This window comes from Morus notabilis, unplaced genomic scaffold (genome assembly GCF_000414095.1).
Source record: "Morus notabilis unplaced genomic scaffold, ASM41409v2 Scaffold1317, whole genome shotgun sequence".
NCBI lineage: Eukaryota > Viridiplantae > Streptophyta > Magnoliopsida > Rosales > Moraceae > Morus > Morus notabilis.
Window position 1 is genome coordinate 175,818 of NW_010363007.1, and position 22,944 is coordinate 198,761.

General features: G+C 34.3%; 1 protein-coding gene across 3 annotated transcripts; it reads left to right on the plus strand.

Annotated features, from left to right (window-relative positions):
- The first annotated feature begins 8,128 nt into the window (after nucleotides 1–8,128).
- On the plus strand, nucleotides 8,129–16,703 carry LOC21398490 (glucosamine 6-phosphate N-acetyltransferase). 3 transcript variants are annotated; one of them, XM_024169027.1, is made up of 3 exons: nucleotides 8,129–8,242; nucleotides 8,324–8,672; nucleotides 15,999–16,703. In XM_024169027.1, the coding sequence occupies exon 3, from the start codon at nucleotides 16,032–16,034 to the stop codon at nucleotides 16,500–16,502; it is 471 nt and encodes a 156-aa protein (XP_024024795.1). In that variant the 5' UTR covers nucleotides 8,129–8,242; nucleotides 8,324–8,672; nucleotides 15,999–16,031; the 3' UTR covers nucleotides 16,503–16,703. The 3 variants fall into 3 exon arrangements, with proteins under 3 accessions (XP_024024795.1, XP_024024796.1, XP_010101565.1); XM_024169028.1 differs by having other exon boundaries at nucleotides 8,617–8,672; XM_010103263.2 differs by having other exon boundaries at nucleotides 8,129–8,672.
- The last annotated feature ends 6,241 nt before the right edge of the window (nucleotides 16,704–22,944 follow it).

Below are 22,944 nucleotides of genomic sequence, written 5' to 3' on the forward strand. Positions count from 1 at the left end.
TCAACGGTTTCATTAACCTTTTGCTTTCTGTCTTTTGCGTCTAAACGGCTGAAGCATGAACAAGCCTTCAGTTTAATATGCTATCACCATTTGGCCCTAAACTTTTTCATATTTGTTTCTCACACTCAACTACCCCTCCAAAAAAATAAAAAATAAAAAAGCACCTCAAATACACAAGAATGAATTCTTTATTTTGTTCGACTCCAACGCTTTGGCAAGAGAGCAATACAATATTTATTTCAGCTCAAAACAATCCCAAGACTTTTTCAAAACTAACCACAACAGAACATGAAGTTGCCATAGCGAGCTCTCCAATAATCAAATCAAATCATGCAAACCCCAGCCCAAATAAAGAAAAAGAATTCAGGCACTTTTTGATACAACCATCCACAATTGACCACATGATATAGCCAGCATATTATTTTGACCACGCTCTAACTCACAATGCCAAACAACACGATACAGAGATACGAATAACAGGCCATGAAAGGGGAGTATGCATCCGCAAATAGGCGAAGAGTTGCCTGTTTCGCAATTGGTCTTCTCGCCCATGAAATAATGTTGCAAGAAAATCCCAAGTTGTAATCAATATACAGAGCTCATAATCATCTAGTGAACCTCTTTAAGCAATCTGGACCACCAGTATGCCTGCATTCAGTAGATGATTGAAGAAACATTAGGGAATTGAATGAAAATTAGCTTTTTCAAAAATAACTGTGATATACCTGAATTGTCATCTGATTTACAGAATTCAAAGCTTTCCAGTTCAAGAAAGTGAAAAGATTCTACATGTTGGAAGTTCTCAAAGTCAGAAAACAGTTAATCTTTTGACAGTGTTCTCTATCACGTAATATTGACAAAGAATTGAAGCCTGCAATGCAAAAGTCGAAGTTACAAACACGATAACCAATTTTTTCTTTTCAGTTACACAGAAATGAAACTACTAGTGCCACAAAAACAAAGAAAAATTAATGAGAAACCACAATGATCCAAAGAAAAATAAAGCAAGAGTACTGAAAATTTAAGGGAAGTTTACTCCCCTACAATAATAAGTGCAAAAATCAATAATGATATTAGTTTAATAGAATGCCGACTGAATTCAGTAGGGTTTTGTGATCTTCGATATCTTGCCCGACATGTCCCCACCAGTTCTTCAAGTACATTACATTTGTCAAAAACCAGAAACCAAAAGTATATACAGAATAATCATTAATCACATATAGAACCACATGAATCTCTGTACCTGTGCATCATTTGAAGTATCAGTGGCTGATGGAGAATCCCTTTGTTCTTCTCCATCTTTTAATTTCTTTATGTAATTTCTAACAACCCTACTCCCATAAGCAGCCCATAAATTATTGAAGAACCCAAATACATTCACTCTGCTATGGAACCTTATCAACTTGTTCTCATGAAAGAAGCTTTGTGGTTCAGCTACATTGGCCTCCAGATCCCAACTCCCATCTGCACATCTGTTATAAGATGTCTCTAGTAGAGAATTAGGACTTAATCTTTTAGAGTTTAACTTGAGTATAATTCTTGAATTGAATTTGAGTTATAACTTGAGTTGAACTTATAACTTGAGTTGAACTTGTAACTTGAGTTTGTGTTTGGTTGTGTACATTTGAGTTATGGTTTGAGATAAGAATCTTTTTGAGTTTGTGTTTGAGTGAGTTAAAACTTGAATTTGTATTTATATAGTATTTTAATAAAAACTCAATGCTGATGAAAAATTTTAATAGGGTATATGGGTCGGGCTTTATTTGTCTTTTCGTTATCAACGCATAGAAAAAAAAATCATCTCAATCAGAATTAAAATGAAAAAGTTATAGCATTTTTAAAAATATAAAAAATACTGTTCATTAATTTGAGTTCGAGTTTCTAAACTCGAGTTGAAGGGGAAACTTGAACTCGAGTTTTAGTCCTAAACTCGAGTTTAAACTTGAGTTTAAACTTAAAAGAACATGAACTCGAATAAAATTGTAACTCGAATTATCTTTTTTTGAATTTTTCACTCAAAAGAACAAGCCCTTAATTTCTTAGATACCCAATCTCGGAGAACCATAAGATCCCACTTTTTCAAAGTTGTTATCCTTCCTATAGTCAAAATTATGGTTAATCGGCACAACCCCATTCCCATTCAAGGTTTCAAGTTCATTACTTCTATTCTCAGCATCCCGCAAAGTACCTTCTTTTGCACTAGTTGCCGTAGTTGATTCAAGATATCTTCTTAATATACCATTATCCCTCGCATCATTAAAACCCGACGGTTCAGAGGGGCTTCCACCAGAAAGAAACAATGCCAATCCATATCTATTCTTCATTCAAGTTGACCCATTCATTATTTCTCATAGGATTGCCCAATGAAGAGTCCTCCAAGCCTTTCTCCACATGAACTATTTGTTCCCTAATCGCTCGGATAAACTGCCTGTGCCTAGAAATCACATCTTCCTTCATCTGCGACTTCTCTGTTGTAGCTGACAAGCTAACCGCTCTAAAAATCCTCCAACTGAGACGATTACAACGAGATTACTAAACCGATAACGAATTTTTTTCCTATTGAAAAGGGTAAAAATGATGAAACACCTGCCATTTTGTCATTTCGAGTATCGTCGCAAGATCACGCCTATGAAAATCTATAGACGTAAGCAGCTTCAGGTCTGAATGGTCGCCTTGAACTAGATTCAGCTCGTGCAACAGAAGGCGGAAAATTGATTCCATCCTAGTAAAATTAAGGCCAAAAAACCATACAAATCCATTGGTTTCAACGAAAAACAGATTCTTTTCACACCATATATTGTTCCATATAATGCTGAAAATGAAATTTTGGAGAAATGAGCATGTGGTACATAAAACATAAAATTCCAAACACGGGAAAAAATAGTTTTACAACAGTTCAGTTGATAAATTTATTTTTATTTCATTTTTTTTTTTGGCTAATGAGGGGATATATAGTTAAAGCTGATCGATATGAAAATATTATATATATATATATATATTTTTTTCCAATTCCTAAAAAGGGAACTTTCAGTTTCTTCTCCTTTTTTCCTCAAAATAATTAAGAACTTTACGCATATTCTACTTAAAATAAAATCGAAATGAAAAGAAACAGAATTAAGCGAAGACTGGCCTATCGGCGGAGTCTTGAACGACTTCGGCTGCGGAGAACAAAGGGTCCGATTCCCAGTGATGCAAACTCGGCGCCATTAACGTTTATTTACAAGCTCAATTGGTTGTTTCTCTTTGTATTTACACGACAAACAATAATTCAAAGCAAATGATAATTGAGGTGAAATCGAAGTTTAGTGCAAACGTATGCAATTCCAGAAAAATAGTGAATTGATTGTTGTCGAAATTTTGTGATTTAGGGCTACAATGTTGGGGGAAAAAATTTCATTTTTTTTTTCTCGGTTATAGAATGATAAGTCAATTTTTAAAAATACCACTCGAGATGGAGCCTTTTATTTCTATCATTTAACACATTAGTTTATATATTTTTATATTTTAAACTAGCTCATATTAATGAGCAGACTTCTTTAAAAAATGCTATTTTTAGTGAGTTAAATATTTACAAAGATAGAATTTATAATGTTCTTTAAAATAAAATATAGAAAAATTTGTCCAACTTAACTTTAAAGCGCATGCCCTGCACTTTTATTCTTTATTTTTATTTAATATTCATTTAATTATTATAATTATATGATTAAAAAAATTCATTAAAAGTAAAAAATTCAAATTCAAATTAATACACTCTAAGAGTTATTTGACTTTTTTCTTTATATATAAGAGGCATTTTTTGTGGACTAGCAACCCTTTTATAAGAGAAACTTTCACCAATCGTGACCGGCTGAAGAACTGGTGTAATTTTCTTATATTAGTCGTAACAGTTATTATTTTGAGAATCAAAAGTCATTTTTAAACATATGACAATAAATGATTATCATGCATATCTGTCATCATGAATGATTATATGAATAATATTGAAAGGCACTAGATGTAATCTTTCACGACAATATTATTCATGTTTAAAAACGACAATTAGTTATATGGAACGATTGATATCAATAGTAAAAATGTCATATATACATTATTATTTATATTAAAAATAACAGTCGTTTATTAATGCGTCTTTTAAAATTAATCATATAATATTTATAACAGATGTGTAAAATAATCGTTTATTATCATATGTTTAAAAATAACTTTTGATTTCTAAAATAGTAAGTGCTACGATTTAATACAAAAGAATTACGCTAATTCTTCAACTGATTATAATGACATATGAGACAAATTCAATCATTTACAAAGGGGGCTACAGCCAAGTCCTATTAAGAAATTGAGAAGGAAAAAAATGGGTCAATAGAAAGTTGAGATGAAGGGTAAAGTGAAGACCAGTGTGTAAGGAACAAGTGTAGGGGCTGAGGAGAGTAGCTATCTTGTGTATAATTATAAATTGTATATATAATATATAGGAATAGTCTTTAGTCAGGCATCTATATAATGTTTGACTGATCCGCTCAGTAATTATGGTCGTTGGATTGAAATTTGGACGTTATAGATGAAAAGTTTGTTTTTCAAAAGACCTCTCCTTTTTTCAAACACACGAGCACTCCCAAACTCATTTTTCTCTCGAGCTCCATCGACCTCTTCTGCAGCCACCTCGCCACCGGTGACTTCTGACAGGCGGACGAGGCCGCATCCCGACAACTCCCACATCCAAACCCACTTCTCTTTCCTCCTCCACCCTCACATTTTCTCTCTCCTTAAACACCACCACTTCCTCCTCTTTCTCCGCCGCCATTGTGGGTCGTTGATTTTTCTTGATTTCCTCATTTGGGGTTCGTGATTTTGAGGGCATTTGTGCTAAAGATTTCTGGGTTCTATCTTGTGAAGTCATTGCAAGCACTGTTTTGATCTGATTTCTTCTTCTGGGCAGTGAAAATTTGTGATTTTGCAAGTATTCTTTGTTGGGGAAATTGATGCTGTAATCTAGTTGGGTGTCATAGTTTTTCCAATTATAGTTCTTCTCTGAGGACGTTGAAGGCTTCCCACAACTAAAGGAAGTTTTTTGCTATATGGGCATTGGGAAAAAGGAAAAAAAAAACTATTGTTTCATTCTCAGGGTTCTTTGAAACAAACTTGTAGTCTTCTTGCAGTCACTTGTGGGAAAGTCTCTTAATCCAAACGCAAAAAGGATGTGTCGGAGAATTGGTCGTTGTATCCTTTCCTGGAGTTGATAGGGAGGGAATACAACATCTCAACGGATCTACGGCTCAAGTACTGCAAAGGAGGAGACTCCTCTAATTGGCGTTTGATCGAGATTGATGAAGACGATGACCGCGAAATCGTTTTGCCCAGTGGAATTACAATCTCGAATGTTTCTAAATCCATAAATATACACACTTTACATATAAATATACACCAATTAACCATAATTATACATTTACCGTTTCAGTTCGGCAAACAGTAAGGGTTCGTTTGGTTGAAGGATTCAAACCATGTGATTCGAACCATTTTCGATTTACGTGTATTTTTTGTGAGAGAAAATACTGTAGCGAACCACGAATCATGATTCGAATCAGGGAACGAATCCCTCAACCAAACGCCCCCTAAGTGTCGGACTAAAGACCTTGTCATAATATATATATATATATATATATGGAGTTTTTTTTATATGAATGAGAAAAAATAAATTATCAATAATTTTTTATTTTTAATTATTAGGTGTGTATTAAAAATTATATGCTCTGTATACTTTTTTAATTTAACATGACTTTTATAAGATCTAACAGTTAAAAAATAATCCAAGGAGATCTTACTGGAGAAAATCCCTCGTATATATTGTATGTACCATATAATGTCTTGTCTATCTAGGTAATATTGGGTCCTCTATGTGCAAGGTCTATCTAGATAATATTGGGTCCATGCGCAAGTCTACTTTTTATACAACTTCTACTTTATTTTTTTCATAACTTAAGTTCTATTGTTATAATGTTTTATCTTATAAAAATTTAAAGGGAGATTCTTTAGTACGCCTGACGTACCGATACGTTTGGCTTTTTAACTATTAAATCAACGTATATTTTAACTTTTACGTGATTTTATACAGATATAACGGACAAAAAAACTAACATACCGATATATTAATGTACTAAAAAAGTTCTTAAATTTAAAATTTTTTTGCTATATACATGCCATTTAATATTTAAGGGCGGGAATCTACAACCCATTATTATATTTTATAATTGTCTATCTTCGAAACAGAGACTTTCATCTCAACCAAGGAGTTATCTCCAACCACTTGCTTCAAACTTTACTATTAAAGAAATATTCTCTATATATGACTTATATATATATATTTAACTAATTCTTAGCGATTAATCTATTTCAGCAATTATGTATATTACTAACATATTAGTACACTAATATAATTAATTATTTAACCAACTCTTAAAAAATAATAAATTAATAAATTACAATTAATTAACTAAAATACCTCATTGATTAAAAATTTAAATTAGCCAATACCATAAAAATAGAAAAAAGGGGTGTAAATGGAAGAATTTCGTTTTGGTAGAAAAAAGGAAGAAATTGGTTAGCGCTATGAACTCAGGGTAAAAAAAAAAAAAAAAAAAAAAAAAAAATTAAAAATTTTTTGGGGGTTTTTTTTAAGCCGATGAAATTAGTGATATTATCCGTGAACGTATTGAACAATATAATAGAGAAGTAAAGATTTTAAATACCGGTACCGTACTTCAAAGGAAATAAAAAATAAAAGAAAAAAAAAAAAGAAATTCAAAATATTTTGTGGGCTTTATTTCAATTTAAAAAAAAAAAAAAGATAGTGCATAGCGTTGTGTGAACAGTGTTGTGCCACATATGGCGTAGCACTGTTCACTAATGCCAACTTCGCTTTTTGGCGCAGCAAGATGGCACAAGGTTGGAGCCATACATGAGCCATTTCTTGTTCCCATAGTTTAAAGGCAAGTTGCTGGAAAAGATACTGTCATATTATATAAAAAATTTAAAATTTTTATAAAATAGAATTAGTTTATATATAAATATATCTATATAATATTTTAGTTAAAAGTTTCTTACAATATATTATAGTTTTTATTTTTTTAAATTCTTTTTAACTGTAAAATATAAATTTTTAAAAAAATTAATAATAATTAAGAAAATTGAAAATCTTTAGTTATACATAATATAGATCAAATAATTTAAAAGTAGTTATATTACTTAATCCTCGAGTATTTTTGGTGGGTCTGTTACCTTTAGTTTAGAACTGAATTGATTAAAGATTAATAAGATATGTATTTAAAATTATAAATGTTGATTTTTATTGATAATTGATATAAATTAGTAAATATGTCGTACCTTGTAATCAATCTTTTTGGATATGGTGTTTTTAGATCTATTATTGTGGCAACTGATATTTATGGTAGTGGTATTAAAAGATGGACATCTTTCAATATTTTTAAAACAACTGTAGTTATTTGTACTCCCTTTTGTTGAAAATAAACTTGCATGATTTTTCTTTGTCCTTTTAACTGAGTGATTGGTGGGATTACAAATGGATCAGTAAAGTCTTCATTAATTGTTAATGTAGAGCATGATTTTTTGATCAATGTTTGTGTTGCTTTTTCAATCACTAAAGTAATTTCTAGTTTACTTTATTTAAAAATATGCGACTTTATTTTATTTTAGTGTATTTTTATTTAATTTTATTTTTCATTAAAATTATTTATACTATTATCATTTCAGAAGTTTTGAAAATTTGACACAAAGTGATATCAAAATGGATGAAATTGAACCACAAATTAAGACCGGTAATTTTAGACACGACATGATAAAATGATACAAAAATGACATGAGATAAATGAATTTAAACCGCATAATTATTAATTAGACTATTAATAAATTAATACAAATAACACAAAAATAAATAAATTGAATTCGTATCAACCCGTTTAACACTCTTAACCCGTTTAGTTAAATGGCGGGCCAAACACTGCACGATCCGGCCCAGCCCGGTAACAAGAGTATCTATTCTTCTTCTTCTTCGGTTCGTCTCCATTTAACCAGCGCAACCAGCCTCTCTTCTTTTTCTTCTTCGGTTCTTCTCCATTCTTCATCGCAGTTTGCAGGTTTTTCGGTTCTTCGGCCGCGTTCTCTTCTTCTCCATTCTTCACCGCAGCTCGCAGCCTCTTCGGTTCTTCCGCGTTCCCGTCGTTGTTTTCGTGTAAGTCTCTGTTTGTTCTCTCTCTCTCTCTCTCTCTCTCTTTCTTTCTCTCTCTTAATTTGTCTGTTTGTTCTCTCTCAGACAAGAGAGGCTCTTCAGGGTAATTTCTGTACATATGTTCTCCCTCTTTCGGACTCTCATCCTCTTCTTCTTCTCGCAAACCCTAAAGTAAAAACCTTCGTTTTTTTTTCATCATCTTCATCTGAAATCTCCTTCATATGTTGGGGATTTGAAGTTTGAAGCTCGAGCTTCGAACTGATGAGTGCCGTGAGATTTTTTTTTCGTGATTTTGCTTTTGTTGTCGCAAATCTGATTTTGTCGTCAGAAACTAAGGAACTTTCTTTTGTTCTTGCCATGTTTTGTTCTGCTGTGAGAGAGGCAAAAAAAGAAGAGGGCACGGAGGCATTTACAAGAAGAAACGAAGTGAAAGGTTTGTGTTTTTTTTGTTTGATTTCTGAAAAATGTTTATATGTTTTTGTTTTTCTGTTTGATTTCATAAATTTCGTTTAATTTTCTTAAGTTTTTTCTTTAATATTTACTGAAATCTGTAAAGAATTTAATCACTGAACAACGCCCCACAACCTTTTTCGCCCCACAACCTGTAACCTCTGATGTTCACAATTATTGGAAGTTTCAAAGTTGATGTACAAAGGTGTCTCCATAATTGTTTGGCAAGATCCTTAACAACCTGAAATTGATAGAATCCTCACCTTGGGGATTAGCTCCGACACGCCCGTCATGACCAAGTCTTTGTCTATCTTTACAGATTTCACTCATGCCCAGTTATTGAGAAATTCTTCACGCCCATTACCTCTCTTTTTTTCTTTTGGAAGTTTACTTGAAGCTTTTTAATTATTGGGGTGTGATTGTAGTGGGAATAGGAAGGCAGCCCAAGATATTGACATGGATCATTAATTTTCAGACGTGAAATTGGTCTTGAATCGGGCACAAGCTGTTGAAGCTTTTTAATTATTTGGGTGTTTCCTTTTTTTTTTTTTTTTTTTCTTTTTTTTAAGGCTCTCGTTGTTCTGGAATAATTTTTGATAGCTTCTTTGTTGCTTGTGATTATACTTTTATGCTTAGTTTTTTATAGGGCTGTTCATAAACCCGAATAACCCGCAAACTCAACTCACTCCATCCCAACCCAATTTGAAAAAAGTAACCCGCAGTATTATTTTTAAATTTTCGGCCCATTATACCTCTGGCGAAGTGTTTGGGGCGGATTGTGAGTTAGGCTCATAACAACCTGCGACCCCAACCCAACCCGCACAACACATCCCCAGGCTTACTTTCGGCCCATTAATAATATTATACTTTGGGCCCAAGTTCTAACCCTAGGCTGGCATTAGGATCCATCCACAACCGTGAACCATCTTCCCTCATCCCCAGAATCATCTTCTCTCATTTCACACCTTTCGGCTACCTCTCTCCTCAGGCCCTCACAACTCTCTCCTCAATGCTCAGTTATCTCGGCCGCCGTCTTGCCGAATTTCTCCGGTGCTCTCTCGCCTCTCGGCCTCTCTTCACTGCTCTGTGCTCTCTCTGTCTCTCACCTCTAGGTCTCTCTCCTCACTGCTCTGTGCACATATTTTGGTATTTATTTGTCTAGCTTGACGCTTCCTCTGTGTACATTCATTCTATAAATTTCAACTCATTTATATCGTTTTCCCAGCAAAAGAACTACTTGATGTCGTTTTTAAGGCTTTTCAATGATTGGGCTTTTCAATATAGATGGATCCAGATTTTTAAAATTATAAACTTGTTTGCTAAAAAAAACTGGACTTGGTGTAGAATCTGTTTAGCATTCAGAACGTATGGAAGTCTTATAGCCATGATTGACTTTCTATTTTTCAGTTTTTGGAAATGGTTGAAAACTCAGGAATGGCTTGAAAAGCAATCGACTTACTTTAATTTGTTGGAGGGTTACATTTTTGTGAATATGTATAATATAATATATGGATCAAGAAGGAAAGGTGTTTCATTAGAAACATCATGAAATGTGGATAGAGTTGTACGGATAAGGTTTGGTTAGAGAAATAATTTAACATATTAAACGTCACGTATAGTTTTGTCTTTCACTTTTCTTAAAAGAATTTGGTGTGATTGAAGCTAGAAATTACTTCGAAAGCAATATGTCTGACCATATGAGTGTGGACTGATAATAATAGCTGACGTTGTAGTGCTTGTTTTGGAATTTGGATGGATTTGAATTTTGATTAAATTTATGTTTGTTTTATGTTTGATGCTCGATGGACTATTTTGTTTCATGTTTAATGTTGGATTGAATTTAAATTGACAATTGCTTGATGATGGACTGATTAATATTATTTATATGTGATGATGAACTTTGAATGTTAAAGTTAATTTTCAAAATTTTTGTTGTTTAGATATATTTATGTTTGGCAACATGAACCCGACCACCCAATCCACCCCGCACCGCCCCAACCCAACCCAACCCAAACATCATTAGGTTGTGAAATTTTTCTAACGTCGTTGGGGCCAAATATGTGCAACCCGCACCCTTCGGGGCAAGGGAAGAAAAAGCCCTACCTGTACCAACCCAACTCAACCCATGAACAACCCTAGTTTTTTAGACAACGGAGTTTAAATGTACTAATTTGGTTGTTTTATTGTAGGATAATGGCTCGCTTAGGATTAGGCAAAAGTGAAATTTTGAGAAAGAGAAAGATAGTTGCTTTGTTTTTAAATTAGTTGAATATTATGCATGTAGTGCAATGGTTCTTTCAATCGATTGAAAGAGTGGTGATGGAGGATATAGAATCAAACTTTGTACATAGACAACTTTATGTGTTTGTTCATAGACAATATGTTCATCAACTAGCTTACGTAAGTGATGTCATATAGATCAATTAAGGATGAATAGAAATGCCTTCACTAATTTGTGCACATTGCTGGAAACTAGGGGTGGGTTGAAAGCGTCTTAAGTATTTGCAATATAGTTTTTACATAAAATCAAATATTATTTTTTTTTACCATTGAAATATAGTTTTTAAATTTTATCCTTCAAATAACAAGATTTTTTAATTATTAAATTATTTTTTTACTATTTTAATTAATTAAATATTAAATTCCATGATGATTATTAATCAAGAGTATTTTTGTCAAATTACAGTTTAGTTTCATTCCATTCCATTACGTGGTCAACCAAACAGCATAATCCTCATTCAAGTCGTAATTCTATAACTCCAACCAAATGAAAGAAGCAGCCCATTCTAATTCCATTCCATTACTATTCCCATTATTATTCCGCCACTGCAACCAAACGCACTCCGAGAGAAAACAAAACAACTTAGTTATGTGTTTGGACTCTTGAAAGTTGTTTCATGCACAGAGATGATAAAGTTGCCGTGATATACCATCAATAGTTACCTGAAAGCTAAACATGAATTTTTATTATAGGCAAGGGATCTTCCCAAAGCTGTTCAAGCTGCTTATCATTTAATACCCTATTTTATTTTCTGTTCTCAAGAAGGTAAGTCTTCTTAAAGGCTGGCAAATCTATTTGAAAATCATATATATCTCCAAGCATGACCATCTCCAACTTTTTAATAAGTTTATGTTAGCAAGCATCTGTAAGGACATACTTTAGTTAAAGTCTTAATATTATTTGCAACTTTCCAGTTTTTAATCTGTTTTTCTATGCATATTATTTGCAACTTTCCAGCACAACTCAAAAGGAAATTTCAGAAGGAATTGAACTAAAAAAGCAAAATTTCACATCTTTCCTTCAAAATTTTTTTGTTTTTACCTAAATCTGTTTTCTTCCATTTTCCTCGCACCCAAACAAAACGAAATCGGCCAAATTGCAAATAGAGCCTCCACCGAGCGCGAAAATCCATCCACAAAGATCTCAAATTTACTAAATACAACAACAAACCAATCATTCAAAATTGATAATGGAGAAGAGGGAAAAGTACCCGAACACAATTCTCTGTAATATGAACGACATCGGAGGAAGACGGAGACGGAGACGGAGAAGAGGCTTCGTGAAGAGCGGAGGAAGAAGCTGAGTGATAAGCCTTTACTCAGGCAAGTTTACATTAGGAAGAGTAAGAAGACTTAAGAGGAGTTAGAAGTTTGTTAAGCAAGATTGTTAGTTAGCTTGTTGAATAAGATTGTTGTTTAGTTTGTTATGAAGCTTGTTATGAAAGATTGTTAGTTAGCCTAGTTAGCTTGTTAGTTCGCCTAGTTAGCTTGTTAAGAAAGTTTAGGGATGAGAATAAAAGGAGGAGGACACGGTTAGAGGTAGGAAAAGGTTTCAGTAATTGTACAAGTGAAAATCTTGTAAACATTTCTATGAAGTGGAGGCCACGGACCCTCGAAGTTCCGCAATTCGTGGTAACTTTCAGCAATTGTCTATACATATTCTTTCTTCTTGTCTATCAAATTCTGTTCTACTTTCTATTAGTGAATCTGTCAAGGATCTATCATTTTGGTATCAGAGCATCGTTTCTGGGTGATTATGGCGGCCAGGAAAACGGAGGAGAGATTTGAGGCGGTGGAGAAGGAGATTCAACAAGTCAAAGCTTAAGTGGAGAAAAGAATCGGTGAATTTAGGGCTGAGATGAATCAGAATCTTACCGATTTGTGTCGTTTGATAGAGCAAATGAAGCATTTAAGGGCGTCGGCGAAAGCTAAGATGCCGGCGGAGGATTCCGGTTCAGGCGTCGTCGGGGTTTGGGAAGGGGGAACTAGTTCGGGTCAAGAAGTGGCTTGCAGGTCAAAGGTCGAAGCGGAGGGAATTGAGCATGAAGGAGTTGTGGCTGAACCTAAGGTTTTCAGACTTGGAGATGCTGACCGGAATTGTGAGGAACCGTGCAAGGGAGGGCAGATCGGACGACCGCTGAGGGAGGTGACTATTCGCAAGGAGGAATCGCACAATTGAGGGGACGATCTCGACCTGAATCTGTCCGATCTGCAACGGAATAAGCAGATTGGCGCCACTTAGGGGTTGGGAGGCCCAGTTCCACAACGAGAAGGGCCGATTGGCGCTGGATTTGGCTTGGGGAAGGTGTCGGAGGTGGCAAACGACAACGAGGGGCGTTTGGATTCGCGAGTTGGGGGTCAGAAGTTTGGATCTGCACCGTGAGGTGCATATCGGCAACGAACTGGTCTGGGTGAGGCTGATCTTGGTTGGAATCAGACAAACGCAACAGGGAGGACAAATCAGAGGTGTTTTAGGGGCGGAGGCCTCAGATTTGCTTCAAGAGGGAGTTGGGTTTCTGGGTTTTGGGGAATTTGACCGAAATCGCAAAGGCCCATGGTGGGAGAGGCCGAACGGAGGTGGAAGGCGGTCGGAAGGGGGCTGGCTACCTCGGGAGATGGTGATGGGTACTGGGCTGAGATCGGTGATAGAACGACAACCACGGGATACGGCGATTGAGGTTGGTTCTCGTGGTTACGGTGTGGGCAGGGTCGATTTTTGCATGTTTGGGTCTAGGCTGCGTAAATACAACATTATTGGGCCTAATTATGGCTCAATAAGGTGGGCCTCAAAATATCGGTGAAATTGGGGCCAATTTTAGCAAGATATGTATTGAATCTTCAAATTTCGGCCTAATTAGTGATGGGTCTGGGTTTTCTGGTACAATTTCGACCCGAGTAGTAGTGTTTTCAACCATGAGCCTCGAAATTTCTCTAAGTTCGGAGAGACTAAGGCCAACCCTAACGAGAATTGGAAAAGGTCACCATATTTCTCAAATGCGAATTTCAAAAAAATCATAGCTACGTCCATAAATGTATGTGCAACTGTGGTTGCGAATGGAGAAATTTGTGTAATTAGGGTGGCAATGGGAAAAGTTGCCAATGTTGTAATTGGAGTTGGCAGGTTTATTACCCTTCACTCAGCTGCGATTTCTTGACTTACACCTTGAGGACAAGGTGACTCTTTTGAGGGGGGTGTAATTGATAAGCCTTTACTCAGGCAAGTTTACATTAGGAAAAGTAAGAAGACTTAAGAGGAGTTAGAAGTATGTTAAGCATGATTGTTAGTTAGCTTGTTGAATAAGATTGTTGTTTAGGTTGTTATGAAGCTTGTTTTGAAAGATTGTTAGTTAGCCTAGTTAGCTTGTTAAGAAAGTTTAGGGATGAGAATAAAAGGAGGAAGACACGGTGAGAGGTAGAAAAATGTTTCAGTAATTGTACAAGGGAAAACCTTGGAAACATTTCCAAGTAGGGGAGGCCACGGACCCTCGAAGTTCTGCAATTCGTTGTATTGACATTTTCATGGCATCCCTTACTTGGAAATGTTTCCAAGATTTTTCCTTGTACAATTACTGAAACCTTTTCCTACTTCTAACCGTGCCCTCCTCCTTTTATTCACATCCATAAACTTTCTTAACAAGCTAACTAGGCTAACTAGCAATCTTTCATAACAATCTTCATAACAAACTAAACAACAATCTTATTAAACAAGCTAACTAACAATCTTGCTTAACAAACTTCTAACTCCTCTTAAGTCATCTTACTCTTCCTAATGTAAACTTGTCTGAGTAAAGGCTTATCCTTAAGCTGAGGAGTCTGTGGTTCTGTCGAATTTGCGCGGCGAAGTGGGACGTCATGCGGCGGAGAATCGACGATGCCATGGATGGATATCTTACGCCATCAAAACCCAAAACAAAAGCTAGAAGAGTTTTTCCTTTCTCTGTTCTTCATCATAGAAAAGAAAAGAAAAATAACAAATAAAAAAATCTCTCTTTTCTTCCGTAAAACGATGTCGTTTCGTGCCGTATCCGCACCCCCAAACAAAAATTGGGCCCCAATATACGTAACGTTTCATTTCCACTTTCCCTCCTTGAGATTCTCTCTCTCTCTCTCTCTGTCACTCACTCTCTCTCATACAAATGAAAAGGCAGACGATACTAGAAGAAAACAAAGTGCGGTGAAACTTGTTCATTCAATTGAACAGGTGGAGATTATCGATATTCCCAAAACCCGATTCAATTTTTGACGAGGTAAGAGCAGAAATTGAAATTTTGTCTTGAAAAATGCTTATTAAGCTACATAAAGTATTGATGATTCATTCAATTTTCTATTTTTGGTTCTTAGATCTGATTTTTTTTCCAATGAACAATCTAGTGTAATTCGTTACTTGCTAGATATATATTGAAATGGTTTACCTGACTAAATATGGGAATCATTCATAATTTCCTTGTGTAAATTCATGAAAAATCACCAGGACCTCTTTTTTTTTTTGGGTCTTTCAGAGAACGTAAGATTTGAGGACTTGATATATATTTTGTGGCTTTTTTAATGTAAAATAATAATAATGAAAAGAAAAGGATATTGTTGATGTTTTCATTTGTCTATGAAATAAGGAAAGTACAATAACTTTCTAAAGTTGTTTGGACAAAAAGTTGTGTTATTGGGTCTGTTTGTCATTGGATTTTCTCTTAGTTAGAACTTTTTCTTTCTATAAATTGAGATAGTGAATCAAGGATCACCCTTTGAATTTTATAGAACTCCATTGACAAAAAAAAAATCTTACACACACACATATATATACAAATTAGTTATTGCTAGAAATGGGTGTGAAATTGCTGTTAAGATAAGCTTGTATCTGTACGTAGGTGTAGAGCTTCATTGATCATTAAACCACAAAATTGATCTAATGGAAGGAGAAAGAAATAGGCTTCCTCCAACATATAGTGCTTAGAAATAGATTTTAATTACTTGCACAACCATAGTTTATCTCTTTTAAATTTAGCTGAAAATTGGTTTTTTCAATTGTAAACAGGCTTTGGTCAGAAGTTAAGTCACAAAATTGAAAATGCAATGTAGTGATTCTTCCAGCGAATCAGAGCGGTTTCGAGTTCGAAGATTAGAATTGTTGGACAAAAATAAGGGTTTTATAGAGCTACTGCAACAGCTAACTGTATGTGATTCTGTGTCTGACAAAGAATTCGGAGAGAGATTTCGAGAGCTCAGCTCCCTTGGAGATAATCATTTGATTGGTGTTATTGAAGATCAGTTCGGAAAGATTGTTGCAACTGGGAGTGTATTCATTGAGAAGAAGTTCATAAGGAATTGTGGCAAAGTCGGGCACATTGAAGATGTCGTGGTCGATGGCAGCACTCGTGGGATGCAACTGGGAAAGAAGATTGTTGAATTCCTCTCGGATCATGCCCGTTCAGTCGGGTGTTACAAGGTGATTCTTGACTGCAGCATTGAGAATAGATCATTCTATGAAAAATGTGGCTTCAAGCAGAAAGAAATTCAGATGGTGAAGTACTTCATTTGACAAGGATTAACTTCTGCGTAAAAAAGAAAAAACGTTAACGTATTTTCTGCAAAGAACTGGCTCTTATTATATCAAATATCATTCATTTGCAAAAGTACTAGCTCTTGGTGTTTTGTTTAAACATCATTTATTTGCTTTTGCTTTCCTAAATTGTATTCTTAAATTGTGTAAGGCCATTCTTTTCGTAGGTTTGGACCTAGTTGAGCAAAAATTCAAATTTTTATTAGAAAAATATTATGTTTGAATTGAGGTTTAATCCTGCGAGTGTGAGATTGCTCCAGTAAATGTTTTAAAAGCAATGGAATTGGGTAGTTGGTGTCTTAGAACGAAGGTTTATTATTGGATCAATAAACTTGCATATGTTAGAATCACCTCATTCCACATATTACACTTAAAATGAGGAAAAATTTTATAAATTTGCCTGAATTTTATCACTTGTGTTAATTTACTTTCTAAATTTTAAATGTGCATGTTATACCCTTGAATTATGACATGTCTTGAACTTTTTTCCTCCATTTGAATTTGTCAAGAATTTTAACGGAAATATTTATAAATTCTCTTAAATTTTGTCATTTATGTCAACATGTCCCTTGAACTTTAAAATGCACTTGTTGTGCACCTTGAGTTAAGATATGTCATCAACTTTTCTCTTATCATCTTGATTTTGTTAACTTTTTAAACAGAAATTTGTTATGGCCATTAATTATGTATGATATTTGAGGTTTATTGAATGTCTTTCCCTCAAAATATATTAGTTAGACATATAATTCTCAAAACATTATTTTGTTAAGAGGCAAGAAAGAGGGAAAAAATGAGAGTATTAAAATTGAGGAATAATTTTGGTACTAACGAAATGTTTCGCTATAAGAGAAGGTATTAAAATGATTTTATCCCTTAAAATTATGTAAATTACCCTAGACTTAAGTATTTTAGACAGGAAACAATAAATTCCATATCTAGAAGATGTAGTTGCAAACCTCAGGCTATTTCCAACCCAGCGCTATTATACTATAATACTAAAGAAGGTAGGGCGAGTTACTGTTTTTTGAATAGTTTCCCGGTTGCAACAATCTTTCCGGACTGATTTTCAATAACACCAATCAAATGATCATCTCCAAGAGAGCCGAGCTCTTGAAATCTCTCTTCGAATTCCTTGTCGAACACAGAATCATAGACTGTTAGCTGCTGCAGCAACTCTATAAAATCCTTGTTTTTGTCCAACAGCTTTAATCTTCGAACTCGAAACCGTTTTGATTCGTTGGAAGAATCACTGCATTGCATTTTCAATTCCTGTGGCTCTAGCTTCCGACCAAGCTTGTTTACAACTGAAAAAACCAGTTTTCAGCTAAATTTAAAAGAGATAAACTATGGTTGTGCAAGTAATTAAAATCTATTTCTAAGCACTATATGTTGGAGGAAGCCTATTTCCTTCTCCTCCCATTAGATCAATTTTGTTGTTTAATGATCAATGAAGCTCTACAGCTACTTGCAGATACAAGCTTATCCTAGCGACAATTTCACACTTATTTCTAACTAACTAATTCGTATATGTGTGTAAGATTTTTTTTTCTTTTTGTCAATGGAGTTCTATAAAATTCAATGGGTGATTCTGATTCACTATCTCAATTTACAAAAAGAAAAAGTTCTAACTAAGAGAAAATCCAAAGACAAACAGACCCAATAACACAAACTCTTTGTCCAAGCAACTTTAAAAAGTTACTGTACTTTCCTTCTTTCATAGACAAATGAAAACACCAACAATATCCTTTTCTTTTCATTATTATTATTTTTTACATTAAAAAAACCACAAAATATATATCAAGTCCTCAAATCTTACGTTCTCTGAAAGATCGTTTGCAGGACAAAACCAATTTGAGGATTATAAAAAAATTTGACCTAAAAAAAGAAAAAAGAAAAAGAGATCCAGGTCTTGGTGATTTTTCATGAATTTGCACGAGGAAATTATGAATGATTCCCATATTTAGTCAGGTAAACCATTTGAATATATGATTAGCATGTAATGAATCACTAGATTGTTCATTAGAAAAAAATCAGATTTAAGAACAAAAAATGGAAAATTGAATGAATCATCAATACTTTATGTAGCTTGATAAGTATTTTTTAAGGCACTTACCTCGTTAAAAATTGAATCGGGTTTTGAAAATATCGGCAATCTGCACCTGTTCGATTAAATGAACAAGTTTCACAGCATTTTGTTTTCTTCCATTATCGTCTGCCTTTTCATTTGTATGAGAGAGAGAGAGAGAATCTCAGGGAGTATGGATACAGCGCGATACGACGTCGTTTTATAAAGGAAAAGAGAATTTTTTTTTTATTTTTATTTCTTTTATAAAGAACAACAGAAAAAGGAAAAACTCTTTTAGCTTTTGTTTTGTGTAGCAACCCAAAGAATTAAGTAAGTTTAATCATATTAATTGTGATATATTAGTATGCATAATACTAATTTTATTAATTAATCATGTCATTAAAAATTTCATTTCTAGGTTATTTATAAAAGTTTTACCTACTTTTATTTTTAAAAATTTCACTCTAAAAAGTTTTTAAAAATACACTTAATTTTAGTGTATTTTTCTTTTTTTTTTTCCTTTTTTTTTTCATTTTCCTTCTCTCTTTTTTTTCTTTTCTTTCTTCTCTCTCCTCCCCCTGTAGACTCTTTCTCTCTCTCTTTCTTCTCTTCCTTTCTTTTTCTCTTTTCTCTTTCTTTTCTTTCTCCCACCGCTGGCCCTTTTTCTCTCTCATTCTCCTCTTGCTGCCGGCCACCTTTCCCCTTCCATCTCCCGTTAGTTTTCCCTCTCTTCCCCGGCTCTCTCTCTCCTTCTCTTTTGGTTCCTGCCGAAGCAGGAAGAAGAAAAAAAAGAGAAATAGAGGAAAAAATGGGTTTCAATCACTTTGAGGTAAGAATTTCTTGAAAACTCATACTTTAATTTGAATTATTGACTTGGAAATTTGTAATTTTGATTAGATTTGATAAATTTTGAGTTAGGGTTTAGATTTGGACAAATTGTTGTTGGAATCAGATTTAATTTGAGGATTTTCAGTTATTGAATTTGTTGAAGTGATTGGAAACTGATTTTAATGATTTCTGGAGGATTTGTTTTGGAATTAAACTTAAATTGCAGATTTGACATTTTCCTCATTTCTGTTGGCATGCTGTCGAAATTTCTTTAAAAACTCGTTTTAAGCCGAAATTCAAAGGGGGAAAACCAAACAAATGGATTGAATTTCAATTTTAAAGAACCCCAAATTGAATTGTAAAGTTGTTTGTTAAACTTAGATTGAGTCAAGACACAGTAATAAAAAACAATTAGACATAATTGAACTTGATTTGTTTTAGAAATGAAGATTGTGTCCTAAAACGTTGTTTTATGACAATGCTAGTTGAGGGATCAGATTAAAAGCTTTAAGGAAAGCGGAGGCTAGGACAACAAAAGGCTAGCCACAGGTTTGACATCTGAGAGGTAGGATATTCTTGTTCATATCCTTGATAGCCATGATTTAAATGATTTTGGCATATGAAAATGTTTTAAAAACAAACATATTTAAAGAAAAATTATTTTGAGGAAATAACATGACGTATGCTATTAAACTCTCATTGTATTAAATAAGGTTTTAAGAGATATTTATATGAATATTTTCTTAAAGTGATAAAATGCATGATGGACAGATATCGGGAAATAAGAATCGTATACTTGGGGGCAAGTCCCAAATCCGTACGGGCCATTTCTTGATTAGTGGTGATATTATGGCTTTGCATATTTTCATTATTTAGATGTTTTGTTACAATTATGTAAGTACTTCCTTTGTTTAAAGGATGATCGGTTTCGGGTGTATGTCTTCAGACCGTGAGTACTTTTAATTATTAAATTTTTTTAAAAGTATATTCTACTTGGCCTTTCGCTCATTTTTATTATTTTAAATGTGTTTAACCCCACCAGGTGACGCAAGAAGTAGTGTTGAATATGTAGCTACTAGCGGTGAGGTAAACCTGACTCTGAGAAGTGAAGATTTGCACGTTCCTTTCTTTTCCCTACCCATTTTCTTTAAGGCATGTATAAAATTATAGATTGTAAACTCAAATATTACTAGACTGTGGTTAATGTCAACATTTACTTTCTTGTTTATGTTCAGGTATATGATGCCAGAGGTGAGATTTTAAACTTGTTTTATTTGAATTTTCACCACATTTTTTGAAGCTTAATTTCTTATAAATAGTGGGATTTATTTAAAAATACCTAAATATTTTAGTTTTAAAAACTATTAATTATTTAGGGGTTGTTCTTTTGCAACAAAACTCAGAAAAAGTTTAAACTCGAATTACAACTTTATTCAAGTTCATGTTCTTTTGTAAAATTTGAGTTTGAACTCGAGTTTTGTCATGCCCCGAGGTATGGGTCGGTGACGTGGAGGCTCGATTAGGAGTTAAACACGATTAAGAATAAAACATTAAGGAAATTTCCAAACGAGCCCCACATTTCACTGAAAATAAATTACTGAATACAAGAGGTTTATAAATAAGCATCTGACACCGTTCAGGGCTTCACCCACAAGATATGTAGTATTGTACATACATGAACATGTAAATAACATTATAGACATCAACCACAGTCTAGAAATCCAGAGATTTAGAGTTTACAGGGGTTACAATCCTTACATTCGTGCACATGGAGGATGATCACAATCCTCACCAAATCCAGTGGTAGCAACTCACTCAGCTACTCTGCACTACTCCTCGAGTCACCTGTGAGGGGTTTAATATTTATAAAACATATAAAACGTGAGCGAAAAGCCCAATATGATATATTTTGTAATAACTTTGTAAATAAGCAAATAAATGAGTAAACAAGTAAATAAATAGATAAGTAAATGAATAAATATAGACATTCGGTCCTAACACAACAGCCAAAACCTCACATCCTTTTTCTCAAAGAATATATAACTGAAAATCTCCGTATTACAGGTATCAGGAAGTAATTTATACTATGATAAATTACTTACACAACCACATGCATAAGCCATATCACCCCGGGCCGGGTTTCGGGTCCTGCTCCCAAGGATGCACTCTCCACATCCTATCTAGGCCATCAGCCGGTTTATACTCCCCAGAACTACAACAAGCCATGGGGGTTAAAAATGTTTTTCTTTCGCAAACATGCTCTTTCTTTAAACCATTTGCAAGGCTAAAATTCTTTTGAAAACAGGCGCACAAAGGAAAGGATAAGAAATCCTACCTCACAAGTACCAAACCTGGCTAGCATTACACTATTCCGGCTTTCGCTTCCTCAAAGCCCTTTAATCCGAGTCCTCATCTAGCACTGATACAAAACCCCACTTTAGGATCCAATTCTCATTCCTAAAGCAATTCAATACCAATTACGCACTTCGATTTCCTATTAGTGTGTCATAATTCAATTACCAGTTTCACAAACCATTTCATGTTTCAAATCATCATTTCAAGGGTTTTTAATCTCAAAACATGGGTTAAAGAACCTAATCCATTCATTTTAGGTCCCCAAATGAAGCTAATTTGGGTTCTCCTCGAAAATCGAGGTCAAAACAGGGTTTTTCAACAAAATAGGGTCAAACCCCATGTATACCGATCGACCGGTGGCAGAGCGGTGCAACACCACCGGTCGACCGATGGTGTGCACTTCGGTTGACCGCATAGGTCGATTGGTGGAATCAGTGCAGTCTGGTCAACCACATAGGTCGACCGGTCCAGTCGACCGCACAGGTCGACCTGTGGAGAACAACAGGGCGAGGAACTCGCCAAAATCAGTCTGAAAACCTGCAATTTCAGTTCCAATTCGAAATATCTTAAGGAAAAACCACTAGATCTAGGTTCTAAGTACTAAATCAAGTCCATAGAACCAAGGATCTCTAATTTCTACCATGGTTTTACTCAAAATTTGAAAAATCTATTTCAAACTAAAAATAAGTTTTTAAATTTGAAAAATCTGAGTTTCAAGATAAGTTTTTCAGAAATCTTATCTCGAATCCTTCTCTAGGCGTTGAAAACTTCTTGAAATCTTTCTTTGGTTTGAAATCCTGTTGGTTTGAGACAAAAATGGGAGAGAGAGAGTGTAACGCCCTTTAGAATTAAACATGTTTAATTATACTAAACTGTGGATTATTAGTGTGCCTAATTTGATTTTCATAATTAATTAAGGGACTTTAAGTCATTTTCAATATTTATAATTACACCCCAAAGATTTTTGGAAAACACACTTAAATTTAATACATTTTCCCTTTTTTCCATTTTTCTTTTTCCTTTTCTTTTCTTTTCTTTTTCTTTTTCTTTTTTTTTTCTTTCTTTTTTCTTTTCCCCCTTTCCCCTCCCGTGCTCCAGCCCCCCCTTTTTTTTTTTTTTTTTTTTTTTTTTTTTTTTTTTTTTTTTTGGTTTTTTCCCACCACCCCCCCCTCT